Source organism: Octopus sinensis, linkage group LG9 (assembly GCF_006345805.1).
Source record: "Octopus sinensis linkage group LG9, ASM634580v1, whole genome shotgun sequence".
Taxonomy (NCBI): domain Eukaryota; kingdom Metazoa; phylum Mollusca; class Cephalopoda; order Octopoda; family Octopodidae; genus Octopus; species Octopus sinensis.
In genome coordinates this window covers 41,221,021-41,246,645 of record NC_043005.1, presented here as the reverse complement: position 1 = coordinate 41,246,645, position 25,625 = coordinate 41,221,021, and the positions used below count along the sequence as shown (strand labels likewise).

The window sequence follows — 25,625 nt, the reverse complement described above, 5'->3', positions numbered from 1 at the left end:
TTATATTTAATCAGGTGAAATAATAAGCGGTTTCTTAGTTTCCATCTTCATACTTGTTCAGAGGACAGCTTAGTGTTATGCAATATCATGGAATATTACTTTGTCAAAGAGAGCATGAAGGCTTTATTAATTCACTAGCAGTATCACCTGGCGTTGCTTGGGTTTGTTTCAACCTTTTAGAATCAGAATTTTTGAAAAGTGAAAATTTTGCATTATGTAGCTTGTTATTCACTTTAAGTAAACAATTTTCTGGTTGAAATACACCGAAAAATGGTGACACAGCAGTCAAAAAATCGTAAAATATAGGGATTTTCATAGAAAAAAAAGCACCTTCTTGATGTAAATAATTTTTGGTGTTAACATGGTCCGATTTGAATTTTTTCTTCTATGAAATGAAGAGCAAGCCTTCTTCTATCATACTATCAATTTTGGTCAACTTGTGCCACAGGGTCTCGGAGGAGATAGTGTTAGTTGAAGGCTACCAAACCTGCCATACACAGACAATTTCAGCTTTATATATAGAGAGATTGGGTAAAACAGACCACATGAGTTGCAATCAGATTGTGCAATGGCATTGAACTTTTTTTTAATGCTTACATGGCAATCTATTACCTTACTGGGGTTTTTTTTTTGGGTGGGGTCATCTTTCTTGTATGTATTTATTTCATCATCTTCCTGATTGAACACCTTTTTTTATTCATAGAATAATCATCCCTTTTCTTCATCCTCATTTTCATCATCTCACCAACCTCACTACTATTAAAATATAACCACCAGTCACCTTCACTACAAGAACTTCACTACCACATGCGGCACCACCACCATCTGTGCCAACGCCAATGGCAATTTTGTAATTATTCCCACCAACAATATTACTGTTGTTGCCACTACCTCCACAACAAATAAGATCATCACTGGTGTTATCACCACCACCACCACCACCACATTGTCATTATTCTGGTGAAATTATAATTATTATTAATTCCGTTCTTAGATCATACAATGTGTCCAATCTGATGGAAGACCTTAAATTCCTCTATCGTATGGCTGGACAAGAAGGCAAGAGCGTCACATTTCTCTTTACAGACAATGAAATCAAAGACGAATCCTTTCTGGAATATCTCAACAACATCCTGGCATCTGGAGAGGTTAGTTCCATCCATCACCATTACCAATGCTTTGTGGGGGTTTTTTTTCTGTATTTTATTTTTGGTATAGTATATATATTCTTCACACATCCCAGAATTTAATTATTTCAGTAGAAAGAATACTGGTGAAATAGTCTTGTTCATTTTAATGGAATCTATTGCTAAGGATTCAGAAATAAGTCGTAGCTTATTTTGCTTATAAGCATTTAAAATAATTTCATCTAAGCTTGGATAATGTAAGATAAATCGAATATCTTTCATTTACCATATATGGTATGAAGGCAGCGTCGGTGAAAGGGTTCAAGGAGCCTGAGATGACCTCCTTTGAGATCTCTCGCAGTGCCTCTCTTGAAGACAAACGTCAGAGGCGAAAAAATAATGCAGCTACATCATCAGACCCTGGACAATCATACATCTGTTATCATTGCAATCGGATATGTTGATCCTACATTGGCCTTATCAGCCATGAACAAGTGTACAAATGACATGGACAATAGCCTACCTAATCTTCATCAGTAAAGCCAACCCAAGAGAATATATATATATATATATATATATATCATCATCATCATCATCGTTTAATGTCTGCTTTCCATGTTAGCATGGGTTGGACGATTTGACTGAGGACTGGCAAACCAGATGGCTGCACCGGGCTCCAATCTGATCTGGCAGAGTTTCTACAGTTTGATGCCCTTCCTAATGCCAACCACTCTGAGAGTGTAGTGGATGCTTTTACGTACCACTGGCATGAGGGCCAGTCAGGTGGTACTGGCAATGGCCACGCTCAAATGGTGTTTTTTACATGCAACCTGCACAGGAGCCAGTCCAGAGGCTTTGGCAATGACCTCACTCGAATATCTTTTCATGTGCCACCGGCACAAGTGTCAGTAAGGTGACGCTGGTAATGATCACACTCGAATGGTGCTTTTTATGTGCCACCAGCAAGGAAGCCAGTTTGCTGCTCTGGCAACGAGCATGCTCGGATGGTACTCTTAGTGCTCCACTAGCACGGATGCCAGTCATTGAATTTGATTTTGATTTCTCTTGCCTCAATATATGTATATATATATATACTAGCAGTATCGCCCAGCGTTGCTTGGGTTTGTAAGGGAAATAACTATAAAGCATTTTTAGAGAGTTATAGCCAAAAAATGCATTAAAAATGGAAAAAAAATTATGGTAAATCTTTTTAAAAATCGTTGACTCATCGTAGACATTTTTAGAGAGTTACTTCCCTTATATAATAGCGAAAAATGCATTAAAATGGAAAAAAATGATGGTAAATTATTTTTAAAATCGTAGACTCATCGTAGACGCGTGCTAATACCCAGAAGGGCTCGATATGAATCACGACTATAAGATACTCGGTTTTTGGTTAAACTGCACCGCAAAATGTGGGAGTAGTTAGGAATCTAAATCGTAGGAGACAGACACACAACCTTACTTTTATATATAAAGATATGCACATATATATGTGTATGTATCTGTATGTATGTGTCTGTATGTGTGTATGTATGTATGCAAGTATGTATGTATGTTCAACAGTATCAGCACCAAGTAGTGTTTAGGCATAAGTGAACTTTAGCTCAGTTAAAATATGTTTGTGACATTCATTGCAGTTACCATGGAGACAAAAAATCTCTCTTATGGTTAAAGATCTAAAAACATCACATCTTCCCAGTGTTGCTCTCTCTCTCTCTCACTCTATCTCTTCCTAACTGTATGTTTACTTTGTTTACATGCTTTAAAGATAAACAATATCATTTTTCAAATCTGTCATAAGAATTATGTATGGCTTTTGGGTGATTTTGTTTTATGAAAGACCATTTCCTCTAAATGAAGGCAATTCTGTTATAGCTACAACTCTGCTAAGACTAATGCCATCTAGATTTTACCTCACAAGCTATGTCAAAAGATGGGCACCTCAGCTTCTATGAGTGATGCATTTCAAGAAGAAATCAGGTCACATCATATTTATTTGTAATACTTGCAACAAATCTACCATACAGTTACAAGTTCTGTGGCTACAATAGAAGAATCTTGCTTAAGAGTGCTGCACAGAGAGACTGAACCCACAAACATACAATTGGAAAGGGAACTTCTTAAACACCAACATACACACATGCACACACACAGACACACATGCACACACACACACACACCACACACACACACACACACACACACACTTTATAACAAGCAAGGAAAGTATTTGTTAATACATAATAAAGATTATAATTATATTTAATCAGGTGATACATGGCTATGTTCATACATGAATGCACACCTGAGAAACACTTCTAGAGGTAGCAGCAAACCATCATTGTGTATTTTTTTCTTTTTTGTGTGAACATGTGTGTGAATAATAGAAAATCTGAGACATCCACAGCATTCAATATTTGAAACTAGGTTGAATGAAGAAAAAGGTAGAAGAAACAAGGATATGATATATCAAATATTTTGCTAATAAATCCAATAAGTTGAAATATATAGGTGAAATAAGGTTAATATTGGTTTCAAATTTTGGCACAAGGCCATAAATTTCAGGAGAGGGGTAAGTTGATTACATTGACCCCTGTACTCAACTGGTACTTACCTTACCGGCCCAAAAGAATGAACGGTAAAATCAACTTCAATGGTATTTGAACTCAGAACATAAAATCAGAATTTCCACTAAGCATTTTGTCTGGTGGAGTAACAATTGTGCCAGCTCGCCACCTTAAATAAGATTAACATTAGAAGATAAATATCTACACTTGTGTCTTTCTCTGTTAATTATTATATAAAACATAAAACATTTCATTTTTTTTCTTATATCGTCCTCTTCAACCACTGCAGGTTTCAAACTTGTTTGCTCGGGAAGAAATTGATGAAATCCTTCAGGAACTTGTAATTCAAATGAAGAAAGAATTCCCTCGGCGTCCACCAACAAATGAGAACCTATATGATTACTACTTAAGTCGTATCCGACAGAATCTTCATGTTGTTCTTTGTTTTTCTCCGGTTTGTACCTGTCTTTTGTATTAATCCACCTTAGATCATCTCTTGTTCAATTATGCAAAACATTTCACTTTAAAATGTTCCTATTTAAATTGGAACCTTGTATTTATAAAACATTAGCAAACTCTTTTTTCTTTTCTACAGATTTCATACTTCATGACCTAATATTTGGAAACGAATATTTATGGTACAGTTATGACCATGTAGTTAAGAGTCTGCTTTGTAGTCACGTGGCTCCATATTCAATCTAACTCAGTGGTTCTCAACCATTTTTTACATATGGATGCTTTTGATTACTATTTTACTCTGGTGGACTCCCATAGCTTCTTGCTGCTTAAAATCTAATTTTATAGATAATTCTTTCAAAATTCCTATTTTGCTTTCCACACATTAACTTGTGTAAATTCAACTATGTAAAACATTAGAGAAAGAAACCTAGCTGTTTCTGTAATAAATACATCAAAATCAAAATTATTTTCAAAATTTTCCAAGGATCCTTAAAATATTACTTGTGGGTCCCCAATTTACTATTTTGCTTGTGTGGACCCCTAAAATCTTATATGGATGCCATTTGAGAACCACTGATCTAACTACTTAGAATGCTGGACTTATGGTAGAAGACACTGAGAAAAGGGAAAAATCTACTATTGCTTTAGTTCTGTATAAATTCTAGGAGTAAAATTAGGTGAAAAGAAATTGTTTGGAAGCTTATCACTTATTCTTGATTAGTACTTTTAATCTGTCACCCAGTTTAATAATTCCAACAGGCCCTTGAATTACTTTCACAGTACCCACTCTGTTGCAAGCATTTGGCTTAGGTTTGTGGTCTAAGGATTACTCAATATTTGACTTCCTCCCCACCCCCACCCCACCCACCCTCACACACACATAAATCTTGGAGGTCCTGCAGAGGGGAAAAAAATCATGGGTACAACTCATCTTCTGATTAGACCCTGTTGAAAAAAAAAAAAAACAGGCGAAAAAAACTTCTTATTCTAGTTTTTGTTGTTTGTTACTGTTTTTCAAGGTTGGGGAAAAGTTCCGCAGTCGATCACTGAAGTTCCCTGGATTGATATCCGGTTGTACAATGGATTGGTTCCAACGATGGCCAAAGGATGCTTTGGTGGCTGTATCCCATCATTTCCTCTCCAACTTTGACATTGCCTGCTCTCCCGAGGTGAAGACAGCAGTGGTGAATACAATGGGGACATATCAGGTAAGGTTGTTCATTTTGTTGTCATTTAACCCTAGGTTAGTCTTGATTCAGGAGACCTATGATCAAACACATCTCAACCCTGAACATGCTGTCCTTTTCCTGTATACAAGGAACCCAGAACCATATCATCTATGTTCAATTTAAAAAAAAAATTCAGTGTGATTTTTAGATTTGGCTGCTGTTTCAAGCAGCCATGTAGAGGCTCTCTCATTGGCTCAGTTAAGTGTGGCCTATAGTAGTAATAGCAGTGGTGGTTGTGATCATGGGGATGATAATGATGAGGTAGTGATAATGATGACTGAAGATAGGGATGGCAATGGTTAAAGAGATAGTAGATATTGCTGTTGTTATTATTTAATCATAGGATAAGGCAGTGAGCTGGCAGAATCATTAGCACACTGGACAAAATGCTTAGTGGTATTTCACTTGTAACTATGTTCCGAGTTCAAATTCCATCGAGGTTTGACTTTGCCTTTCATCCTTTCGGGGTCGATAAATTAAGCATCAGTTGCGTACTGGGTGGGGGGGGTTGATCTAATCGACTGGCCCCTTTCCCCCAAATTTCAGGCCTTGTGCCTATAGTAGAAAGGATTATTTAATCTTTGGATAAGGAAGTGAGCTGGCAGAATCATTAGCACGCTGGAAGAAATGCTTAGTGGTATTTCGCCCATTGCTACATTGTGAGCTCAAATTCCACCGAGGTTGACTTTGCCTTTCATCCTTTTGGGGTCGATAAATTAAGTACCAGTGAAACACTGGGAGTCAATGTAATTGACTAGTCCCCTCCCCCTTGGTGAACAAAGGGTAGTGAGAAGTAAATAGTTATGGAAGAATAAGGGAAGAACAGGAGTGGAAGAGATTCTGAGCAATAACTGTCTGAAGTTCTTATAGCAGAATGGTCTTAATGTATGAATACTGTGGTGCTTTAAGTCAGTGGTTCTTAACAATTCTTTGTCTATAGATCCCTGGGATTCCTATTTTTACCCTCCTACTGTATTTTTATAATTAATTATCATTAGGAATTGTATAAAAGAACTTAAAATATTTTTATGTATTGTAGAAGTATAAGCAATTTGTTGCACATAAATTTGAACAACAAAATCTTATATGGACCCTCAAGGGCAATATGGACCCTGGGTGAAACCATTGATTTGGGTAGTATTCCATATTATTAGCAGGGGATTGGCAGAACCATTAGAACATTGGATAAAATGATTTGCTGTCTTTAGTTACAGAACTTAACTTTCACTTCATGGATTCAGTTTTTACTGGAGATATAACCCACTAATCATATGCAAATCATTTCTTATTTATTTATTGCCCACAAAGGGCTAAACATAGAGAGAACAAACAAGGACAGACAAAGGGATTAAGTCGATTACATCGATTCCAGTGCATAAATGGTACTTAATTTATTGACCCCAAAAGGATGAAAGGCAAAGTCGACCTCGGCAGAATTTAAACTCAGAAATACCACTAAGCATTTCTCCTGGCATGCTAACGTTTCTGCCAGCTCACTACCTTATATGTAAACCATTTCTAGCAAACACTTTCTGCAGGTCAGTAAAAATGAAATGTGTGTACCACATCATATGAAATGTGAAGAATTCAAGAAAGCAGCCCACTATGAAAAATGAGTTAAATCCATTCCTGTGTCTCACGTGCACTAGCATGAAACCAAAGATACTCAATTCCATGTTGTGTGGGTTAATATTTTGTGTTTAAGCAATGCTGTGGTCAACCTATCAGAGTCAATAAAATATAGTATCAATGTGGGTTGATTCAAAGGATTTGCTCTCTCCACAAAGATGTTTGGCCTTGTATGAATGTTTGTTATCAATATCATAAAATAGAATAAGGCAGCAAACTAGCTGAATTGTTAGCACGCCATGCAAAATGCTTAGCAGCATTTTGTGTGTATCTATGTTCAGTGTTCAAATTCTGCTGAAATTCATTTGTCTTTCATCCTTCCGGGGCCAGTGAAATGAGTACCAGTTGAGTACTGGGGTTGATGTAATTAACTTAGCTCTGATCTGTGAACTTGCTGGCCTTGTGCCAAAGTTTTGAAACCAATATGATTATGGTGGCTAGCTGGCAGAATTGTTAATATGCCAGGCTTAGTGGCATTTTGTCCATCTTTACATTCTGAGTTCAAATTCCACCAAGGTCAACTTTAACTTTTGTCCTTTCAGGGTGACTAAAATAAGTACTAGTTGAGTACTTGGGTCAATGTAATTGACTTAACCCATCTCAAGAAATTACTGGTCCTGTGCCAAAACTTGAAACCAATATTATGAAACAGGATAATAAACTTTGGACGGTATGATGGTTCCTCAATAATGAATATGGGTGATATGGTAGTTCATGAAGAGCTTGTATGGATGGTATGGTGGATGATATTATTGAGTACTTTTTCAAGAAACTCAGCAATCAGTCAAAGAAATATACACCATGAAATGGTATACTTTAATAACAGACATAGAAATATGGAAGCATTCTTATATATGACAGTCTAACAAAGTCCTAAAATATCCTCACAATACTTGATGTATATAATTTTAGCATTGATAAAAAAATTATGCTAATTGTAATCCGATTACGTTTTTCTCTCGAAAATCTTCAAAATCAATTGTGAAACATTTAAAAACCTGAAGCAGTATAATTTTGAAAGATATATTTTTAACTTAATCTCATAAAACAAGAGTTTTTGAGAGAAAGCAAAGAAATGCAAACTTTAAGACTTGTTGACTGAACTTGTGATTATATTTTGGATACTATATGTAGTAGAATAACTTTCAAGTAATGAACTTTTCTTCAATTCCATTATTCCATTATCATAGAACTTTCAAGATAACTTCTACAAAAATACTCTCATTCAGTGTACTATAACACTTTCTATTCCCAGGATGTGGTGGCTGAAATGTCAGTCGATTATTTCCAACGTTACAGAAGACAGACCCATGTCACCCCCAAATCCTACCTTTCATTCATATCTGGCTATAAACAGATTTATTTTGAGAAAAGAACAGAAATTGGTTCACTTGATGAAAGGATGAAAACAGGTATCATGTTTGTTTTTCCCCTTTCTTTGTACAATGTTGTGTTTTTTTTTGTTTGTTTTTTTTTTCTGTGGGGTGGACATTAATGCCGAAATGGTCTCTATGGATAGTGTACCATTCAAAGTATTTCCTTGTGTTGCTTGAGTAAGACACTTACCTTATTCTACTTCACTGGAGAATATATATTAGCTGAAGTAGGAAGATCAACATGCAGTAAACTAGAATCATGTGTTTTTTGTATTCTTGGATGATTTATTTCTTTCCATTTGTCTCAGCTTAACTAACTCTTGGCTATTAATGTGTTGTTCTTATCAGTGGGAAACAAATAATAATAATAATAATATAATAATAATAATAATAATAATAATAATAATAATAATAATAATAATAATATTAAATAAATGAATAAATAAATAAATGAATAGATTCCTTCAAAACTATAAAATTGATAACAAGCAGTCCTGCTTGTTATCTATCATGAAATAGTTTCATACAAAGAAAATTTGTTTCTCATCCAGCTAACATTACACAGAGTGGAGTTAAGTTCAGATTCTGTTGAGCTGTTTAGTTGTTCCAAATGAAAAACTTCACTTTCTCTGTGTATGTACGTGAAATCCTAAAGAAAGCATAAAAGAAGAGATATTATTAGTTTCTCAAGACTATATTCAACTGGATCAAACCAATAAAAGCAATGATGTCATTTTGCTGGAAAGTATATATAAATAAATAACTGTATGTTACTTAGAGAAGGAATGAGAATTTTCCATTTATTCTCATATAATTGTCTCTCTTTTTCAAACCCAGTTATGGTCCTGTGTTCATGATACCAATCAATTTATATTTTTATGCATATTTGTAATGAGAGAAAAGTAATTGTAAAAAAAAACATGAATAGGGTAAAAAAAAATGATGAGCCAAAATAGCGCAGTTATACAACTGGTTTTATTGTTATTTTTCAACTATCTTATAAAAATGATTTCAGGTTCAAGCAGAACTCATAGCAACTTTATTCTTTACTAGCACAACTGAATCACTGAAGACTAAATTTTAAGGCTTGCTTGTACAATATTCTTAGTAACAATTCAATTAATTTTCTTTCAAGCTTTACTTTGACTACGTTATTTATACAGCTGGAATATGGAGTTCACTTGTAATCAACTTGTTATGTAATTTAACCTTGAAATAAAAATCTGTGTGTGTTTGTGTATGTACGTGTGTGTACATATGTATATATAGATACAAATATATACATAGATACATATATATATATAGGTACATATATATATATATATATATATATATATATATATATATATATATATATACATATATATATATGTACATATATGAGATAATGGCGTCAATGAGACCCAAAAGTGTCAGGTAATTCTGAATAAGTGCTATAGACAGACCGTAGTTAAGTTCCAGATTCGGTAATACTGCGAATAAAGGGTTCAACGTTGGTTTCATATATATGTACATATATATATATATAATTGATAGAAACGGTAAGATAACAAAAGAATGAAAGAGACCTCGATATTATTTCAATAGAGGAAGTTATCTTTAAATATAATATGTAACAATTATTCGGTAGCCATAATAAAACTCTGAGTTTCGGATATTAGGGTGGAAATCCATGGCAGCATCTCTTCAGTTATCGGGCCATAGCATTTTTTCGATGGCCTGATAACTGAAGAGATGCCAGCGTGGGTTTCCACCCCAACATCTGAAACCCAGACATTTATCATGGCTACCAAATAATTGTCACATATTATATTTACAGCTATATATATATTTTGTTTTTGCATTTGGTTTCCCCAGACAAAACAACATATATATATACACACACATATATATATACATACATATGCACACATATCTTTATTACCATAGCTGCTCTCTAACAATATATATGTCAGAACTCTGTTAGTGTAGCCTTATAAAACAGAATTATAAGACTCTGTATCACTGTATCAGATAACACCATAATGATTTTATAACTTCACACTTATATCACTTATCTTCTGATATCACAACATAGTAATACAATATTTTTCTTCTTTTCTTTTCTTTTTTTCTATCAGGTCTTCAGAAACTTCTCGAAGCTACTGAGTCTGTGAATGAACTTTCAAAACAATTGGCTGTCAAGGAAAAAGAACTAGAAGTTGCTTCAAAGAAGTCTGATGAAGTTTTAGCTGAGGTTACCACTAAGGCACAAGCTGCAGAAAATGTTAAAGCACAAGTTCAGCAAGTAAAAGATAAGGCACAAGCTATTGTGGATGCGATTTCAGTAAGTGTTTTTAAGTGATCAATGTTATGAGGTGCAAAGTATAGCCTTAAGAATAATGCCTGTTATTACTGGTGTCTCTATGGCCATCACATGCATTTCTACCATTTGCTAAAGCACATTTTAAACACCATCTTAAATCAAAACATATCATTGTCTTTTCAAACATTGTCACTGAAACAAGTGTCACAGGCACAGCTGTGAGCCAATGAGGAAATCATTGTGATTGATAGACTTGCTAGAAAAATCTGTCAATTAAATGATATCATCTTAAAAAAAGGACAATTCAATAGAGTAATTCTTGGTACACATGACCTGAAAAAAAAAAAGATAATCATGGCTTTTCTTCTTCTCATCATAGGTTTATTCAGGACTGATCTGATGTTAAACATCAACAAGAGCAGTCATCACCATCATTTGCACACAAGCTTCAGCCTGAATTATCACTTACCACAAAGCCCATAATCACTATCAACACTTAAGGGCCTCTGTACAGCAGCTAAACCTATTGAAAATAGCCAGATTGCTTCATATTATATCCTACTGTGTTAAGTAATGAAGATCACATTAGATAGTTGTATATAGTCCTGAAAAGAAGGGCTAGTCATGGCTTGAATGCTTTTAATTATAGGTCAGCTCAGTCAGGGCTGATCTGAGACTAAACAACACAAACAACTAAACAACTATCACCACTGTCATCTTATGAACCACTATATCTGCCATAGTTATTGTTGTTATTGTTCTCGCTTTACCACCACAACCATACCTAGTATTATAATCCCTATTGCCTGTACAATCATTATAACTACTGTATGTATCTTGCTACATAAATCACCACCACTGTCATTATCAATATATCTTTCACTCATAACTGGGACAGTTTATACAATAAAGAATTATTATTCTGCAGGTAGACAAGGCCATTGCTGAAGAGAAACTTGAGGCTGCCAAACCAGCTCTTGAACAAGCTGAATCAGCTCTACAGACTATTAAACCAACACATATTGCGACAGGTTAGACATTTCTTGTATATTCTTTTGTTTCCAATGAATGCTTGTATCCTCAAGCAAAGCACGTAATCCTACTTTCTTAGACTTTATATTAATTATGAAACCATTATATTTCAAGGCCAGAGTCTCCAGACATAGAGAAATGTTGCATTTATTTAACTTATGCCAACATAATGATATGGGTGTTATTATGGTAGTCTAATGGCTTGAGTTGATCAGCAAAATTATTAGTACTTAGACTTTTTTATGACATTATTTACCAATGTTACTGAAATAAAATTACCAATGTAAAATAATTGATAGTGGTTAGAAGTTGTTGTTCCAACGATAGTTGAAAGCAGTTAGCAGGAAGTTTTGGTGGAATGTGAGGAGGCCAAAATAACATGGCCACCAACAACAGGAAGCAAATTCAATGGAGAGAGCATGTACATGAACAAATAGTGTCTGGTCAAATAAAGTAAATGACACAAGGACAGAAAACAATAAACATGAACCTTTCCAATAAAATTTAACTCGGTTAGGTAAATAGTTTGTAATGACTAAGTTTGCATGCTCTTTAGTTCAAATGTTTAAAAGCACACATTATTTGGCAAGAGTGCATGGTAGAATGAACCAAATAAAAAAAATATGTTTACTACTTCATTTTATGGGAAACAAAGAACCCATTATAATGATGTATTTTGGTGAATTGTTATAAAGGTGTATAAAGACGACACAACTATAAGTTGTTGATGAAATACACATCAGAGATGTTTTGCCCTACAGAAACACAACAGAAGCTACTTAAGGATGTTACAAGCTCTTCTCCTGTATTATCTCCAGGGTCATCAGCATCTTGTTGTATGGCAGTGAGACTTGGGCCACATATGGCAGACATGAGAAGCAATTCAACACCGTCCATCTGAGAAGCCTACGCTACATGCGGGGTATATCCTGGCAACTGCAACACAGAGTGTCCAATGCTGTGGTCCTGAATCATGCAGGTCTTCTCAGCATGTTCACCCTGCTTCAATAATGCCAACTGCACTGGCTAGGACATGTCCACCACATGAAGGATGGCTGCATCCCAAAGGACATTCTTTATGGGGAGCTGACATTTGGAAGAAGAGCCATTAGTTGACCTCAGCTGCAATACAGGGATGTTGTAAAAAGAGATTTGAAGGCCCTTGTCATCAATGCAGAGTCCTGAGAAAGCCTTGCAGTTGACCAGGCAACATGGAAGAGCACCCTGAATGAACTAAGCATCTTCTACCCATCAGTGGAACTATTTCATTATGTGACCAGATACTAGTCAAGTGATTAACTGTGGAACTTTACATCTACTTGTCAATCAAAGAAACAAACTGTGTCCTAAATCAGATTCAAAAGCAAAACTATCTGACTCACTGGCTGGCAAGGACTCACCAACAAATACACTTCTTTTCTAGTGCACACACAAGCCATTTCCTTGCTTTGTTGCTCTATCTTTTCTACCATTGCAATAGCAGTTTGATCTTATCTAAACTAGCTATTTGCAGCCATCTCCACCTGATACACATATTTCTCCTCCTTTTATCACCTTTGCTGAATTCTTCCCATTTCTAGTCCTTCACTAATTACATCATCCAATCCTTCCTTCACAAAATGTCAGCCCACTGGAATTCTTTTGTTGTTGAAGTTTTTTTCCCCTACAAGTATTAACTCACATGTTTTCAAACAGATTATCAATCACATCAGTCCAACTAGCCTCAAGGAGTCAAGGAAAGGGTATATCCCTGTGCCACAGTGGGTCAGATGCACAGGAGTAGATCCTACCTTCTAAATAAAACTATATAAAAATGATATTTATATTTAATGCATATAGGTATTCAATACTTTTGATACCAAACTGCTTGAGACAATACTGGTTGCACATTACAAAACCCCTTCTTTTAGAGAGTTCACATTGAAATTCCAATATTCTACATAAGAACCATTTACTAAATTACATTATATTCTGAACCGTAGCTTCATATACCAATAAATGAAGAAGGTTGCCAGCTTACTAAATTCCAGTAAAATATTTCATCTGGAATACAGCTACAAAAGGTTAATGGAATATTACTCTGCTCCCATTGGTCTGGAAATGGAGACCAATCCCATTTCACAGTTAAGTAATTAAGAATAAGAAGACCTTATATATAGTGAATGACTTGACAAAACGCTTTTCTAAAGCTGCAATAGGTTTATGAAGAAGATTATTTGAGTTGTATCCAAAATCACGAGAGATACCAGCTTTTCAGACTGGTAAGAACTTCCACCAAAGACCATTGCAAAGTCAGACAACCTTCCATGATAATTGATCACCACTGTGAATGCCATGTTCAATGAAAACTGTTGCCTGACTGCAAAATTTCCAAAGAAAAAGACACTTATTGCGAATGCCATGTAGAATGAAAACTGTTGCCTAACTGTAAAATGTCCAAAGAAGGAGACACCCATTAAAGTTTGTGTCATGCGATTTTAAATAAAAGAAATGAAAGATGTGTTACATTGCTGCAAAATTTGTACTATGTCTACTGACAGATGAACATCAAGAGACCTGAGCCACAAGCACTCAGGACTTATTTGATTTTCTACAGAAATAAGTGTCATTACTGATGAGGAAATGGTGTATGAATATGATGTCAAAACAAAAAGACAGTCATCGAGCTAGTTCATCTTTGATGCTGTGCATAGGGTAAAAAATAGCATCTCAGACTCATTCAGATGAAAAGATGATGTTGAATGCTTCCTTTTTACTTTTCTTTTTCTTTTTTTTTTTTTTTTTTTTTGACAGGCAGGGTTTCATTCATATGACAAAACAATTAATAAAGAATTTTACTTGGATTTTCTGAACTATTTGGGCAATGCAGCAGTGAAAGGAAGAGCTATTTAGGCAGAGTATCGAAAAGACATGAACAAAAAAATCTGGATGCTTGATCATGACAATGCACCTACTCACACATCACTTCTTGTCTTTGATATTTTGACAAAGTACTAGATAACTCTCATCACCCAGCTGCCTTAATCTCTAGATATCATCCCTGTACATACAAAAACACACCCATCCACACTCACACACATACACACTGATATACGTATATGCCAGTCTTGAAGCAGTTTCTGTGAAATTAATTCACAAGATATTGGATGGTTCAAAGTCATAGTCAAAAGTACTTGCCCAAGGTCTCTGCACACTGGAATTGAACCAGAAACGATGAGACTGAGATGTGAATTTCCCAACCGCACATCCATGCCTGCACCTATATGTATGTATATATATATATATATATATATATATATATTTGTGTGTGTGTGTGTGTGTGTATATGCACACACACATACACACACACGTCTTATGCATTCTTACACATTCTAATGATTTGAACCAGCTAACCTTTGATTATTCAAACATTTCAGTCCGCAAGTTATCCAAACCTCCACATCTAATTATGAGGATAATGGACTGCGTGTTGCTTCTTTTCCAACGGAGAGTTGAACCAATAACAATGGATCCTGAACGAAGCTGTCCAAAACCTTCTTGGATTGAAGCCCAGAAATTAATGAGTTCAGGCCAGTTCTTACAAGGGTTACTGACTTTTCCAAAGGTAATCATCATTTTTTTTCTCCAGTTTCTTTCCTATTTATTTTCTCCATCTTCTCTTCTTCCATCACCTTCTTCTTTCGAGAAACATAATATGTTATTAAGTATGTAAAATAAATAAACCACTTCTGTTGACACTGTCTGCTGATTTTGATTGGACCAACAGAGGGTTTAAATGTCACCTAAGTGAAGACATCTTATAGATATTGAGTGGATATAATCTGAAGATGTCAATGAAGTAGATGGGGGTCAGGTGTTGATGTTGTTGGTGTTTAAACTCAAGTGAACAACTCTGATTGAGCCAACCTATCATCAAAGGAGATCATATTGTGTTTTATTCAGACATGCGCCCCCAACTCCAACCCCACATCTTTTTCTTTCTTATTTTTCACTTTAAAGAGTTTTACTTACAATTCTTATTTCTTTACTGCCCACAAAGGGCTACACACAGAGGGGACAAACAAGGACAGACAAACAGATTAAGTCGATTATATCGATCCCAGTGCGTAACTGGTAGTTATTTAATCGACCACAAAAGGATGAAAGGCAAAGTCGACCTCAGCAGAATTTGAACTCAGAACATAACAGCAGACAAAATACCGCTAAGCATTTCGCCCAGCGTGCAAACGTTTCTGCCAGCTCGCCGCCTTATTTACTTACAATTCTGATAGGTCCAGCAAACCAGTAAAGGTTTGATTGTTGGCTTATATCTACCTGAGAAATATGGATAATAGATGTTAATCAGACTGGCCATGTGATTTTGATGTGATAAAGAGACATAGCTTTTATATGGTCACATGTTGTTCTTGTATATAAACTAGACTGTGTTCACATTCACTATACCATTTTCAAGTATAAATTAAGATAAACTCAAAACAAAATAAAATAAACTCAAAGCAAATTAAAATAATTTTAAAACTGATTAAAGTCTCAAAGCACATTAAGTCTTTCCCTTAGGTGATGCATAAATGTCTGTTATTTAATTTGTTTCAAGATTATTTTAATTTGTTTTGAAATTATATAAATTTCCTCTCAATGTTTTAAGTGTGTTCTAATTTGTACTTGAAAAGATAAAGGTATCACTAAGATAGATAACATGGTCTAGATAGATATTGAAACTGATGGAAAATACTCTTACTGATATTATGTAATCATAGACATTTGCTATACACACTGTAATAGTTGTATTAGTGGGAGCAGTGGGGGGCAGGGGCAGCCGGCACAGAGGCAGCAATGGCAACAGCGGCTGCAGCACCGGCAGCAGAGGTAACAGTTGCATCGGTGACACCAGTATTAGCAGCAGCAGTATCAGCTGCAATGGTAGTAGTAGTAGTAGTTGTAGTAGTAGTAGTAGTGGTGGTGGTGGTGGTGGTGGTGGTGGTGGTGGTGGTGGTGGTGGTGGTGGTGGTGGTGGTGGTGGTTTGTAGTAGTAGTGGTGGTGGTGGTGGTGGTGGTGGTGGTGGTTGTGGTGGTGGTTTGTAGTAGTAGTAGTGGTGGTGGTGGTGGTGGTGGTTTGTAGTAGTAGTAGTAGTAGTAGTGGGGGTAGTAGTAGTGGTGGTGGTGGTGGTGGTGGTGGTGGTTTGTAGTAGTAGTAGTAGTGGTGGTGGTGGTGGTGGTGGTTTGTAGTAGTAGTAGTAGTAGTAGTGGGGGTAGTAGTAGTGGTGGTGGTGGTGGTGGTGGTGGTGGAGGAGGAGGAGGAGGAGGAGTTATATTAATGATAAGCTTTCCTGATTTCTTCTTGCAGGACACAATCAATTCTGAAACAGTGGAATTCTTACACACTTACTTAACCATGGAAGATTACAATTTGGAAACTGCAAAGAAAGTTTGTGGTGACGTTGCTGGGTTGCTGTCTTGGACTTGTGCCATGGCCACATTCTTTGGAATAAACAAAGAAGTTTTGCCACTGAAGGTAATTAGATGATCACAAATATTGAGAGGGATACCTTGTTGTCATCATTACTGTTGTGGTAATTGTCAATACAGTCATCAGTGTCATCATTATCATCGGTTTTATGGGGCTTTTCCATGCTGGCATGAGTTGGCTGAGACTTCTTGAGGCAGTATTCTAGAGCTAGATGCCATTCTTGATGTCACACTTTCTTGTTTCATATTTTTGCCTCTTGAACCACCTTGCTGCATGTCATATTCTTTTTTTGTTTATGAAGGACATATACATGTGAAGGCACATAGCTCAGTGGTTAGAACGTCAGGCTCACAATCAAGAGGTAGTGAGTTCAATTCCTGGACCAGGCTGTGTGTTGTGTTCTGGAGCAAAACACTTATTTTTCATGTTGCTCCAGTTCACTCAGCTGTAGAAATGAGTTGCAACATCACTGGTTTTCTTTGGCCTTTCCTTTGGCTAACATCGGTGGCAAGAAGAGTCAAAACTATTGAAAATGGTTGCAAGATGCAACGAAGATTTTAGAAAAATAAAGAATGAAATAAGTGTAAATTTTACAGGTGAGTGTGTAAATTATAAGGCACCAAAAGAGAATGACTCTCCCCAGATGCAACAGAATATGCTTCAATACACGAACTCACATAAAGAATCTTATAAACCAAATCCAAAAATGAAATATATATATAGCCTTCTGGCTTCCCAGAACCCTGGTCGAACCGTCCAACCCATGCTAGCATGGAGAACGGACGTTAAACGACGATGATGATGATGATGATATATATATATATTAATAATCACCTAAGCTCCACGCGGCTCTGGCAGAAAGTAACGGCGAAAGTAATGGCGAACTTCTGCTGACTCTTTCGCCACAACTTTCTCTCACTCTTTCCTCCTGCATCTTGCAGCTCACCTGCAACAGGCTGGTATCCCATCCAAGTGAGGAACCTACACGCCCAGGAAACCGGGAAACCAGCCCTATGAACCAGATGTGGCTTGAGAAGGCACAAACAACACTAAAACATATATTAATAATAATAATATGACAACAAAAGAATGACTGAGACCTAGATATTATGTAAATAGAGGAACTTATCTATAATATAATATATGACAATTAGTCGGTTGCCATAAGTTTTATTATAGCAACTGACTAATCGTCACACACACACACACATATACATATAAATATGAGGAAAGGAACAGTCAATTATATCGATCATAGTGCATAATTGGTACTTTATTTCAATGACCTAAGAAGAAAGAAAGGCAAAGAGACCTAGTTAGGATCACCAGCACTTAGTAGAGCCTCTCATGTTGGGAACAGATCAAAGGGCTAATATGGACCATCTCTTTCCAGGGTCTAAAATGGATTGGTTTAGAGCCATCAACCTTACCCTCAAAAAGAGAAAAATTACAGAAGCACCAATGATAATTTAAATCCAACAAGACCTAGGAGAGGAAGGCCTTCTCTTTGGGATACATATGATGTGGTGCAGTGAAATCCAAAAGGAAACCAGCATCCTGCATTAACTGTCAGGTTCTGACTTAGAACCCACAAGAGAGGGTAGAAGTAGGAATGCCTTAAGAATAGCTGGAGACAGGATACTGACTGAAGGAGAGCTAAAGAAGAAGGGATCCAAGTAGAGAGAAGCAGAAAAGGCAGCCTAGATTTGAGAAAAATGAAGAAAGGTCACTAAGGATTTATTCTCTGTAGGGAACGAAGGGTTTAAGTAAATAGTTTGCATTACTGGGGAACAGTTCTCTATTTAAGCAGTAGAGGGGCTATGTAATTGCTGAGTATATTGTTGATTTACTGTCCTGAGTTAAAATCTTCCCACAAGCCTCTATGAGAAACTAAAGAAACTATGACAAACTAAATCTAATGAAATTCATTTTAATCATTTTACTTGAAATGAAATGCCATGAAAAACTTGCTGCAAAAGACACTTATGGTGTTCCAACAACTGAATGAGGAACAGGACATTATTCTTCTAATGTAATCATAAAGGCAGAAGAGATGCAAGAAATAGACTTCAAAAGCATGAAAATTCTATTTGTAAAAGATTTATTTAAAAATACTTTAATGCTGTAAGCTCTCAGATCACTTGCTATTTCTAATTTATCATCTAATCTAGAAAAAGAAACTGATAGATAAACCAGCACTAAAGGCCATTAAAAAAAGCTGATAAACAAATCTATCTTAAGGTAATTAAAAAAGTTATCCTTTCATGCTTTATAATTTTCCATCTTTATTTCAGGCAAATCTTGCCTCACAAGCTGGACGTCTGGAGGTTGCTAATTCTGACCTGGCTCAGGCTCAGGCACAACTTGATGATAAGCAGCAAGAACTTGACAAAGTCCAAGCAATGTATGATGCTGCCATGAGAGAAAAACAGGTAAGACAAGTGACAAACAACTGACAAGGTTTTGTTTTCCTTTGTTGTTAACCAGCACATCAAACCTTTGTGGTCTTGCTGCTTTGCTGATAAGTAAAATTAAGATTGATTTAATCCACATTACCATTTCTTTCCCAGGTATGAGTGTTTTTTTTTTAATGGTGATATAGAGTTAAATCAATTGACTTAACATCTAGTATAATACAGGTATTTCATTGGTTTAGTGCTAATCAACTTTAACCCTTTCGATACCAACCTGGTTGAAACTGCCTCTGGCTCTGAAGTACAAATGTCTTGTTTTTAAAAGTTCTGAATTAAAATCATCCACCAAACCTTAGCCACAATTCATGTTCCTAATACTAGTTTAATGATAACAAAGTTATTTTGCTAAATTCTCTGTTATATTTAAAATTAATTGAGTGATACATATAGCATCTCAAAATAAATATGGTAATGAAAGGGTTAAAACCCATTAGCCTTTAGATTACTTTGTCAAATGTAATATTTATTTACTATTTTTAAATCTCACAACATGAGATATTCAGCAAAAGTGCTTTGTAGTAAAGTTTGTTTGCCAACGAAACATGGCAGTCCTGGTTTAGGACAAATGTTGCTGTTATTTAGAACCAAGAGACATCGTCTCTATAGCCAGCTGGAGATGATGTCTCCTGGAGCTAAATTACAACAACATTAGTCCTAAACCAGGACTGCCATGTTTTGTTGGCAAACAATCTTTACTGTAATATTTATTTATTCACATTGTTTTGAATCTGTCATACATTGATTTGTAGCTTTGTGATTTCAATGACATGGTTGTATATTTTTAGAATTACATTGTGTAGTGGGTGTAAGAGGCCTGATCTGGTCAATTTGGACATAAAATAGGTAGAATATTTGGGCCTGATATGCCTTGTTTGAATGATAAAGGGTTAAACGTAATTTACATCAATACAGTATGGTACACTCTTCTACAACCTGGATAATAGGAATAATTGATGTTTAAGTACAAATCCATTTTGTTACCATTTTTCTAATGAAATACATTGCTTTTGTTTCTTGTAATTTTGAAATTGATGAAGAATTTCATAAAATAACTTTGTTAAAGTTAAGATAGTTTTTGAAACATAAATTAACATAAATTTTTGATGGAAGGTTTTAATGCAAGTCAGTTTAAAACAGAAAGTTTGTAACATTGAACCAGAGCAGTCTCAGGTGACTAGTATCAAAAGGGTTAATTCTTAGTAAGAATGTATGACTTGACAGTCAACCAAGATAAAGAAATCGAGGAAAATAAAATAGAAAAAAACCTAAAGTTTCAAAAAAAAAGTCATCAAATTTCCTAAAAGACCAGATCCATCAGATGAATAAGTTTAAATTCATTCCATATTCTCAATATGGTACCTCATGAACGGTGTAAATTCTCATATATATATATATATATATATATATATCAGACACAGTGTAAAATTTGTGGGTGTTTTGTTAACGCCCATAAATTAAATAAATACACATATGTTTTGAACTGGTATTTTTGAAGTTGACTAATCTGATCAGATAGTATGAAATCTAATTTTCTTGTGTCAATAGAGTGGCATTATTTTACCTGAAATCTCTGTTTAAATTGTCAATTAGATCCTCCGAGAGGATGCTGAAGCTTGCCGCCGCAAAATGTCAAATGCAACAACATTGATTGAAGGCCTAGCTGGAGAACGTTTACGCTGGACAGAGGCAAGCAAAAGCTTTCAAGAACAGATCAAGAAACTTGTCGGTGATGTATTACTGGCAACTGGATTCTTATCATACTCAGGTCCTTTCAACCAAGAATTTAGAAACCGAATGATAAAGATCTGGAAAAATGAAATGTCACAGGCAAATATACCTTTTTCAGAAGTAAGAAATACTATTTTGTTTATTTAAATTTTCTTCTTTTACTTTTACTTTTTTAGTCATTTGACTGCGGTCATGCTGGAGCACTACCTTGTAAAATTTTTAGTTAAACAAATCGACCCCGTGACTTATTTATAAATCCTAATACTTATTCTATCAGTCTCTCTTGCTGAACTGCTAAGTTACAGGGACATAAACACACTGGTTGTCAAGTAATGATGGGGTGACAAATTGACACAACACCACATACACACATAATATATGACGGGCTTCTTTCAGTTTCCATCTACCAAATCCACTCACAAGGTTTTGATCAGCTCGAGGTTATAGTAGAAGACACTTGCCCAAAATGCCACACAGTGGGACTGAACCCAGAAAACCAGGTGGGTGGGAAGCAAGCTTCTTACCTCACAGCTACACCTGTTTATTTTCTTATTGGAATTCATAGAAGTCTTATGGGACAAATTGGTTCCCTTAATACTTTACATATACTTGGTTGCCATAAGTGGATGGGTTTTTTTTTTTTATTTATCTATTTCACTTCATTTTTGAGATTCAAATATTTGCAATGAATTGTTGCATAACTATTTTTACTACTAAATATATTACTCTGCCAAACATGAACCATTCAGCTATGAAGTGAAACAAATATATTTATTTTATTCTTTGTAGACAGAAACGTCTGAAGCAAGAAGAGTAATATACCATGCTAGATGAGATTATACAATGCTTTAGCAAGGTTTAAAAACATTACTCTGTAGGAAAATAGGTAGTAGTAAAACTTCACAGTTATTTTGTTGTATTTCATAAAATTTTTTTCAGATGTATGCAATGTTTGGACTGGCCTTAAATTCATTTGTTTTAAGAATGTTTTATCAGTTCAATACTCTAGTAGGTCATATTAAAACTTTGTATAGATGGGAAACTGAAATTTCGACATTTCAAAACTACATATATTTTGATGTATATTTACTTTGCAAAATATTTCTGTAGCTTTCATTACAAGCCTGTCACCTCACAAGATTTGTCATTACATCAACCAACACTTTACCCTGCAGCCCACCATGTAACCAGAATATGTGCCACACAAACCCCAGTTCTACAGTTCTATGGAAAATATATATTTATATGTGTGTGTGTGTATATATGTATGTATGTATGTATGTATGTATGTATGTATGTATGTATGTATGTATATAATCAAGACATCATAAAGAGAATTATACATCTTCAAAATTTATTTATTAAATTAATATTCTCATCAAATTCTAATCCAACATGTGATTCTGCTGGATAAACAGCCTAATCTTCTTTGCAGTAGCATCTAAGTACATTTAGTCAATTTAACCTAAATCATTTGCAGTACATATTTATCCAGGGTAGCCATTCCTATGCAGCTTTGTTCAGAGATTTTCCCCAATGGGATGGACGAAACTAACTTCTTTATGATGCCTTGATGATATACTCTGTATGCTGTGTGGAATCTGATGAAGTTAACTCAGGGTTTATCTATTGAGTGACATGCTCTGTAATTGTTTATCTTAAACAGTTCTGTATGCTCCCTACCCCAAACTTACTAGCCTTGTGCCAAAATTTGAAACCAATATTGATGAAGACTGAGTCTTCATACTGTTAAAGAAGTCAAGATCGGCATAAATCTATTGAAGGAAGTTTTCTGGGAGTTTCTGTTCCATAGAGTCAGTACAGATATGGTGATATGGTGTGAGGTGTTTCGCATGCACGTGGATGATGCCTGTATGTCGAAAGTTAATAATGAATGAAGGGTGTATAATCTGCTGTGGTTGTTGTTAGAGGTGACAAAAAGTTGGTTGCTGATATATAGTTGCAAGAATGTGGAGGATGGAATTAAACCCTGAGGCACACCACATTTGATAGAGTGTATGTCAGAGAGAGCTCCACAGCATAAACTGCAGTAAACTGGTAAATCAGTCATAAAGTCTGTCTTAAGGGATCTGTACATAGACTAAAGTCTTTGTTGTCTTTTCAATAAGGATCTCAACATAGTCGCAATGTTAGCTGAGAATTCAACCATCACAGAGTGGAATCTTCAAGGTCTTCCGAATGATGAACTCTCCATCCAAAATGGACTGATTGTCAATGAAGCAGCTCGTTACCCTCTACTAATTGATCCACAAGGCCAAGGGAAGAGCTGGATAAAGAATCGAGAAAAGGCTAACGAATTACAGGTGAGAGTTTCCAACATTTTTTTTTTCAGGACTTGTGCACCTGAATCAATCAGAATCTCTTTTTTTCTTTTTTCACTTATAGCATAAATTGCATCAATCAAAGATTTGGGGACTGATAATTATTCCTGTTTCTTTAGTAGCGAGCCCTGACTATTTTATCATGTTATAAACTTAACGTCCATGTCTGAGTTAAATGGATGGAAGCACTCCGTTGGTTACGACGACGAGGGTTCTGGTTGATCCAAATCAACGGAACAGCCTGCTCGTGAAATTAACGTGTAAGTGGCTGAGCACTCCACAGACACGTGTACCCTTAACGTAGTTCTCAGGGATATTCAGCGTGACACAGGGAGTGACAAGGCCGGCCCTTTGAAATACAGGTACAACAGAAACAGGAAGTAAGAGTGAGAGAAAGTTGTGGTGAAAGAGTACAGCAGGGATCACCACCATCCCCTGTCGGAGCCTCGTGGAGCTTTAGGTGTTTTCACTCAATAAAAACTCACAACGCCCGGTCTGGGAATCGAAACTGAGTTAAATGGATAAACAGACATTCTGAATGTTTTGTTAATTACCAGTTTACTTTTTGCCATATTTCTCTTCAGTATAATCTCCACTGATACAATCAAGGTACTCTTTCTGTCAGTATATATCATATTTCTTCATTACATCAACCTGTACCTTTGGTACCTAGGCACCTCACTTGTGTTCCGCTTTTGTTTCAATTTTATATTTAACACATTCTTTTCCAATCTTTTCCTGTCTTCTGATTTCATTGCCCAAGTTTTACATCCATGTGGCATTATAGTGCTCTTAATTAACTATTATTATTTAATTAACACAAGTAAAATAGTAAATTGGGGACCCACAGTAATATATGAAAGGTCCATGAAAAAAATTTTGATTTAGATGTATTTATTGCAAGAAAAAACTAGGTTTCTTTCTCTAATACTTTACATAGTTCAACTTACACAAGTTAATGTGTGCAAAGCAAAATAGGAAATTTGAAAGAAGTATCTATAAAACTAGTTTTTAAACATCGAGAGGCTATGGGGGTCCACCAGAATGAAATAGTAATCAAAGGGGTTCATAGATAAAAAATGGTTGAGAGCCACTGATCTACAATATTTAATCCAGCTCTCTCTTTTTTCTTCTTTTTCTCTCTTTTTACTTGTTTCAGTCATTTGACTGTGGCCATGCTGGAGCACCGCCTTTAGTCCAGCAAATCGACCCCAGGACTTATTCTTTGGAAGCCTAGTACTTATTCTGTCGCTCTCTTTTGCCAAACCGTTAAGTTACGGGGACATAAACACACCAGCATCAGTTGTCAAGAGTTGTTGGGGGGACAAACACGGACACACAGACATAAACACAAACATACATATATATACGTATATATATATATATATATATATGTGTGTGTGTGTGTGTGTGTGTATATATATATATATATATATATATATATATATATATATATGTGTGTGTGTGTGTGTGTGTGTGTATATATATATATATATGTATGTATGTATGTATGTATTATGTATATACATATAAACAACAGGCTTCTTTCAGTTTCCATCTACCAAATCAGCTCACAAGGCTCAAGGCTTTAGTCAGCCCGAGGCTATAGTAGAAGACACTTGCTCAAGGTGCCACGCAGTAGGACAGAACCCGGAACCATGTGGCTGGTATGCAAGCTACTTACAACACAGCCATTCCTACGCCTATAAACCTTTTCCACTTTAAATCTTTAGATTTTGAGCATTTGAGTATCTGTCTGTATATATTGTGTGCACACACACAATACATACCTATACATAAACAAATATATAGACAGAAATGTAGATAGATAAATATGTGTATGGTTGTGCATATACAGATGTATTTAACAATATATGTATCTATTTA

General features: G+C 35.6%; 1 protein-coding gene and 1 long non-coding RNA gene across 2 annotated transcripts in view; one reads left to right on the top strand and one right to left on the bottom strand.

Annotated features, from left to right (window-relative positions):
* The window catches only part of LOC115215408 (dynein heavy chain 5, axonemal-like), a 401,219-nt gene that overhangs the window by 223,981 nt on the left and 151,613 nt on the right, over positions 1–25,625 (top strand). The window contains exons 57-67 of the mRNA XM_036505929.1: positions 995–1,148; positions 3,987–4,151; positions 5,176–5,364; positions 8,270–8,426; positions 10,511–10,716; positions 11,624–11,726; positions 15,144–15,331; positions 17,072–17,239; positions 19,489–19,626; positions 21,259–21,516; positions 23,526–23,720. Coding sequence (XP_036361822.1) covers positions 995–1,148; positions 3,987–4,151; positions 5,176–5,364; positions 8,270–8,426; positions 10,511–10,716; positions 11,624–11,726; positions 15,144–15,331; positions 17,072–17,239; positions 19,489–19,626; positions 21,259–21,516; positions 23,526–23,720 — 1,921 coding nt within the window. The remainder of the gene's footprint in view (positions 1–994; positions 1,149–3,986; positions 4,152–5,175; positions 5,365–8,269; positions 8,427–10,510; positions 10,717–11,623; positions 11,727–15,143; positions 15,332–17,071; positions 17,240–19,488; positions 19,627–21,258; positions 21,517–23,525; positions 23,721–25,625) is intronic.
* On the bottom strand, positions 4,621–13,047 carry LOC118764834. The gene is made up of 3 exons (XR_005000656.1): positions 13,036–13,047; positions 11,667–11,669; positions 4,621–4,696 (listed from the first exon to the last, which is right to left on the bottom strand). It is a non-coding gene; the product is annotated as an uncharacterized LOC118764834 (long non-coding RNA).